Here is a 6,000-nt window from a genome sequence, read left to right as displayed (position 1 = left end):
TTTTTTTGGTACCAGGGATCAAACTCAGGACCTTGCGCTTGTGAGGTAGACAGAAGAACCTCTGAGCTAAATCCACGGCCCTTAAATGTGATTCTTATTACATACTGATTGCTTCGATTTTTCCTGTCAAAATGGGAATCATAGAATAACTTAATTTCAATAGGAATTTTCTTTAGTGTGAATCTCCTTAGGAAATATGTCAGGTCCTTAGCAGACCTGCTCTCCTTTGGTTCCATACCCACAGTCTCAACCAGCCACTGATTGGAAATATTTGGGCAAAAAATTTACATCTGTACTAAACATGTACTGACTTTCTCCCTTGTCCTTATTTGCTAAGCAATATCGTTTAACAGCTGTTTGCATAACATTTACACTGTATTATGTATTATAAGTAATCTAGGGGTGATTTAAAATCTACAGAAAGATGTGCATTTTATGTAAGGCCCTTGAGCATTGTGGATTTCAAGGGGTCCTGGAACGAGTCTTAATAGGTTCAGTACCTTTAATTTCACTTGAGGTAATAGCTCTGTCCCATCTTTGGGGATGCTTGGGGGTCACTCTGTATAACAGTCCAGGAGTGTAGTATTTCCTTGTAGAATGTTCCTTGTGTGGGATCCCTTCAGAATTGTTCATGATTTGAATCCAGCTGTGCATCTTTGGCAGGATATCACAGAAGCAAACCTGGGCTCTTCAACAGTGCCTCTGCTCAGGCAGACCTGGACCTGAGCATACTGTGGCTCATTAATTTGGATGATAGAATGAGGTTTCTCCACTGCTGTCACCCATCTCCCTTTGTAAATAGTGTTCATTGGGCACAGGGATGGTCATAAGTGTCTGGCCTTATGGGCCTCTGTCCATACTGTTGTTTATTGGCTTCTAGCCCCCTAGAGGCATTTTTGTTTTCCTCAAAGGAAACATTTTGAGGCCACCTTATTCTAGGCTGGGAAACTTAACAGAAATTACAGGATCTCATGTCATAATCTTGAGCCTTGGGTCCTTCACAACAGTATCTTTTGAGAGCCTGGTTTCAGTTTAACTTTGGAGACATAAGCAGCTCAACTAGATCCAGACAAAGCACGGAGGTGCTTGTCATTTTCTGTCATTTTCAACCTTGTTGTTTATCCCCACGGGACTTTTACACTTGAAGGTGTCTTTCCTCCTTCCTTCCTTCCAGTGCTGGTGGGTACAGAGATGAGAGCAGGCACCTGGAAGGACAGGCTTGGTATAGTGCAGCCTGGGGCTGGCCCGCTTGTACACTAGAGTGGCCCTTTGCTGGAAGGAGCCAGTGACCTTTAATCACTAACCAGTGATCTCTTTTGGTGGCCTGCCCTTCTCTGTGATCATAGTCTGGATTTGCTTTTCTTTTGATCTTCCTTGTCTCTGTCTCCTGTTTCCCCCTGAAGAAAAGGCCCTGGATTGCCTGGGATTCTGCCCCCAGCCTTGCTGCCTCGCTCTGATGTTCATCCTAAACTTCACCCCTGCCGGGGCACCTGAGCCAGCTTCACTGTGGTCTTCATCTTGGGGGCATGTGTCGTTGGTTCAGGAGGCAGGAGACTTGATGTGACCTCGACTCTTTGCAGTAGCCCTCCTGCAGCTGGTCATCGGCAGCCCATCAAGTCTGGCTTTCTGTCTCCATAACCAGCTCCAGGACAGCGTCTCTGTCTCTGGTTGTTAAATTCGTGAGCCTTCCAGTACACCCCTACTTCTGCCCCTGCCTCTTTCAAATAAGCCAGAGTGAATCCTGTCCCCTTCCTGCTCAGAACCAGCTGTGCTTTCCCTCCCCTTTTAAAATAAAGCGGAATTCCTCTCTGCTTGCAAGGCCCTCCCTGGTCCGGCCCCATTATCGTCTCCTGCCTTCTCTTTCTGTACTCTGCTCCAGCCACAGTGGCTCCTTTGCTCTTTCTCACACACGCTGGGCATGCTCTGTACCCTGGGACTTTTGCACTTTTCCCCATGCCTGGGATGTTCTTTCCCCAGAGAACATGGCCAGCTTCTTGCTTCCTTCAGGCTTTTATTCAAAAGTTCCCCTTTTAGAGGCTTCTGTGGCACTCCAAGTACACACTCGCCCATCTCAGCTTATCCTTTCTCCTTTCCAAATATTTTCATCACGCTGTGAATGCTGCGTGTTTTACTTAGCTTGTTTGTTTCTGTCTTGATGCACTGGGTGGTAAACTCCTTGAGGTCAGAGGTTGCTCAGCAGTCTCGTCTCTGGTTCTGTCCTGGCTTGTGCAGTTCACTCCAGGCAATGGAGACGTCTGTGCTCCAGTTTAGTATTTGTTCTGCTCATACCTCCTATCTGCTTGAGCTCCTCACCCACTCAGTCTTTCAGGCCCTCCAGGCAGGCAGCTCTCCACCTCCCTGTGGGCAGCCTGCTGATCCCATGTTCTCAGAGTGCTTTGCTCTTCCACAGTCCTGTGCTTGCAGCTCTGCCCAGCTCAGCATTGCTGCCTCATGGCAGAAGCCACCTCTCCACTGCAAAGGGGTCCTCGGTCTCAGTTCAGCTTGCCTGACACTTTGCTCTTGCCTCTCCTTGTACAGCACTTTCCTGCGTTTTGTGTAGGTGTCATGTTTGTGGTTGGACTCTTGCTGCCACGCACCTGTAGGTCTGTCCCTGATTTAGGATGTTTGCCCTGCTGCACTTGGCAGTATCTCAGTGCAGTAAGCATCTCTGAAATTGCATGATTTGGAGGGGGTACTGGGGATAGAACTCCGGTTCTTGGTCTTGTGAGGCAGGTGGTGGCACCACTGAGCTAAATTGCCGGCCCATTGCATGATTATTTAGTGACTAAGGCAGACTGTCCTGTGATACGACCTTGTTGGCGTTCTATTTTCCAAAAACCTAAAGAGTTTCTATTTTTATGTGGGGAGAACTGAGTACCTTATGGGCTTTTGTCATTTGAAAACCTCCAGATCGTTTATTTCCAGTCAGGCTTCCACCCACTGTGTGAGAGATTATTAAATATTAGTCTTCCTTTTCACGGAGACCACAGTTCAGTAGAAGTTCAGTGTTGTTACCTGTGAGTGAATTATTGGAACAGGCTCGGTTGAGGTTGATTGAATTAAGTCTTAGATCTTCTCACTAGTATTGCTCACTAATATTTGTGTTATATGTAGCCCCAGAAGGCATGTAGTCTTTAGCTTAAGGCAGACGAGTTTTAGGAGATCATTTTGGTCATTTTTCAAAAAACAGGGAGAGGCTCACTTAAATCTTTTAAGTATGTATTAATTTACTATAACATGAGAACCACTATTACCAATGACTAGCTTTATCTTCTTTGGCCAGCAGTCTTTACACTGTGTATGTGCTTCATGAAATTATATTCTTGGATACTCCATTGTGGGACATATCAAGCATAAATGAGAAGTCTGGGTGATGGCTGTGAAATGTGTTGGGGTGGCTGTCAGTGTCCACGACTGCTGTCTGGAACTGAGGGAAGATCCACTCATCCCTGCTGAGTCTGTCCCACCAGCCGTGATCTCCCGCATGCTTCTAGGGATAGGCCTGTTTTCCAGGATCTTTTGTTGGTACAGCAACAAAGTTCCTATTTGTTAAACTTTTAAAAATCCTGTACATGCTTCTTTCCCTCTGTACTTTCTCTGTTTTTCCTCTTTGCAGAAGTACACGTGGATAGTTACAGAAACCAGAAACTCTTTGTGCTCTGAAGTAACAGTTCCTGCCAAAGGAATGATTTGAACAAGGATCACCTCCCCGCAAAGGTGGCTGACTCCTTGTTCTGCGTGTTTTCTTCTTGTCACAATACAAGGCCTGTCTTCCTTCACTATCTCTGTCCGCTGGATTATTTATATCTCTGGTGTGATCAGCGTAATTTTTCTGGTCATGCTACAGCCACCATTTTTTTTTTTTTACTGCTGTTCTTTTTCATTTTGAATAATGACTATTTTTTCTGCATTTCAGATATTTTGAAATCTGTGCTCATCAGTAATTTCATACTCAACATTTTTCTTTAGCAGCAGCTTACCATACTAATTGTCCTCTCTTGTTACTTTCAGTAAAGAGATAACCTGATTTTATAACAGATTTAGAAGTTTAAGTTTGAGACTTCATGCAGAGTAAATGTAATGCATAGGGAGGGGTGGGGGGATGAGATAAAATTAAATTTTAAAAAGTAAATTTAATGACAGTAAAAATAATTTTATCCTCATAGAATGTGGCAGAAAATGTTTCAATATCTGAGTAATTTTAATACAGTGTTTCTATACTTAGCTTTTACCTAAAAAGTTGATGAAATTTGTGGAAAATGAAAGTGCTGGCTTGGGAAGTGCCGCAGAGATGGACAGTTGCAAATGATAGGAAAATGGAGCATCTGAAAAAGAAGTGAGGCAAAGCATCATGTTCCCTCCTCCTTTGGCTGCTAGGATGATCAGGGCCAACCCACTTCATATTCTTGGTGTTATTTAGCCATTTTTTATTTCTTTCAGTTTTCTCTTTTATTTTATCCTTTTTTATTTATTTTTTTCCCCAATACTAGGGATCAAATTCAGGACCTTGCACTTGCAAGGCAGGCACGGTGCCTGCTAATCCCTGGCTAAATCCCTGGCCTGTATCCTTTTTTATTTTTAAGACTGCCTTAAAACATTTTTGTGTGTGAAACCAGTGAGAAATAAGTAAATAAAGTGAAACAGTGAGATGCTTCATGGCTATATTATGCTTTCATCTTCTAACTGGAATGTCTTTTTAACTCTTTCATCTAAATTGTAGATATAACTAAGTCACACGTGGTATGTCAGAGTGCTACAGGTGCCTGTGTGTGCTGTTTTCTGTCTCACAGATTGGCTCACAGAGCGAGTAATCGGCTCCGTTGGACTTGGTTCTGTGGTGCAAATGGAGTCTAGGACTCAGTTGTCTCGGCCCAAATGAGAGAGGCCTCATGTCCAAGATGGAGAAGAAGCGGAGAAAGAAATGAAAGCCTCTCTTCAGGCTAAGCCACAAAAGGCCATGGGACTTCACTTTTGTTTATGTTGGACAAGACTGTAAGATGGCTGACCAGTAATGTTGCAGCTCTTAGCCAAAACAAGAATTCACTCCTAACCAAGGAAGACAAAAGTGCGATTTGAATTTATATGCTTTTTATGACCGTATTCACCTATGACCATGAAGCTTGTCAACATCTGGCTGCTTCTGCTAGTGGTTTTACTCTGTGGGAAGAAACATCTGGGTGACAGACTGGAAAAGAAATCTTTTGAAAAGGCCCCATGCCCTGGCTGTTCCCACCTGACTTTGAAGGTGGAATTCTCCTCAACGGTTGTTGAATATGGTAATGACATCAGCTTACATTTTAGGGCCTCCCACCCTGTTTTCAAACTTCATATATTAGCTTTTGCCTCGGGATTTGTCTGTTTCAAGTTCATTTCAAATAATATGAGTGGGCAACACCTGGATGTTAGCTTTGCTTAAGTTTGTTTTCCCAGGTTGTTAGCTCCTGTGAAACAAGGAAATTAACCTCCAGTTTGATTCCATGGATCACATGCCATTGTAGCTGGTGAGGATAGGTGATTTGGAGGTACCGAATGTTTATTCTAAAGTTCCAAGTGACCAGATGAAAGTATCTAAGAAAATAGTCTGGTATTAGCTACTCTACAGTTCTGGTTTTGTTTTCAATAAAATTAACTGAACATCAGTCCTCTGAATTTCTTTCTCCTATTTGAAAAACTGCATTTCTTTAATGTATGTGCAAACGCCTATAAGGACTTGCTTTTTAGAAGTCTCACAGGCAGATGTGGGTGAGTGCTAGGCAAGCATGTAGCCGCCGCCCTCAACCCCAACACAGGCATCTGGTTTTGAGTGTGCTGTGTGGTCAGGGGATTCATATAAAACAAAATGTTTAAAAATATTAAAATAACATTTAAATATGTTAAAAGTTAAAATAACTTAAAACTTCAGCAAACTGCAGTGCTAGGCATTTAAATTAGTATTTCTGTTTTTTGCTCTTTGTTTTCCTGTGAGTTTTAAGACCCATAATTTTTCTTTCACCAGTGAAA

At 43.1% G+C, this 6,000-nt stretch overlaps 1 protein-coding gene across 2 annotated transcripts in view; it reads left to right on the top strand.

Annotated features, from left to right (window-relative positions):
• Positions 1–431: 431 nt before the first annotated feature.
• The window catches only part of Mbtps1 (membrane bound transcription factor peptidase, site 1), a 50,506-nt gene continuing 44,937 nt past the window's right edge, over positions 432–6,000 (top strand). The window contains exons 1-2 of one of the 2 annotated variants that reach the window (XM_010618357.3): positions 432–3,717; positions 4,791–5,276. In XM_010618357.3, the coding sequence (XP_010616659.1) occupies positions 5,108–5,276 (169 nt within the window). In that variant the 5' untranslated portion in view covers positions 432–3,717; positions 4,791–5,107. Of the gene's footprint in view, positions 3,718–4,238; positions 4,337–4,790; positions 5,277–6,000 lie in introns of those variants that run through there. The other variant, XM_010618358.3, reaches the window with a different exon arrangement.

The sequence above is a fragment of the Fukomys damarensis genome, unplaced genomic scaffold (genome assembly GCF_012274545.1).
Source record: "Fukomys damarensis isolate Sample0158 unplaced genomic scaffold, DMR_v1.0_HiC HiC_scaffold_32, whole genome shotgun sequence".
Classification (NCBI taxonomy): Eukaryota; Metazoa; Chordata; class Mammalia; order Rodentia; family Bathyergidae; genus Fukomys; species Fukomys damarensis.
Note: the sequence above shows the minus strand (reverse complement) of the source record. Positions and strands in the feature narration are given on the sequence as shown.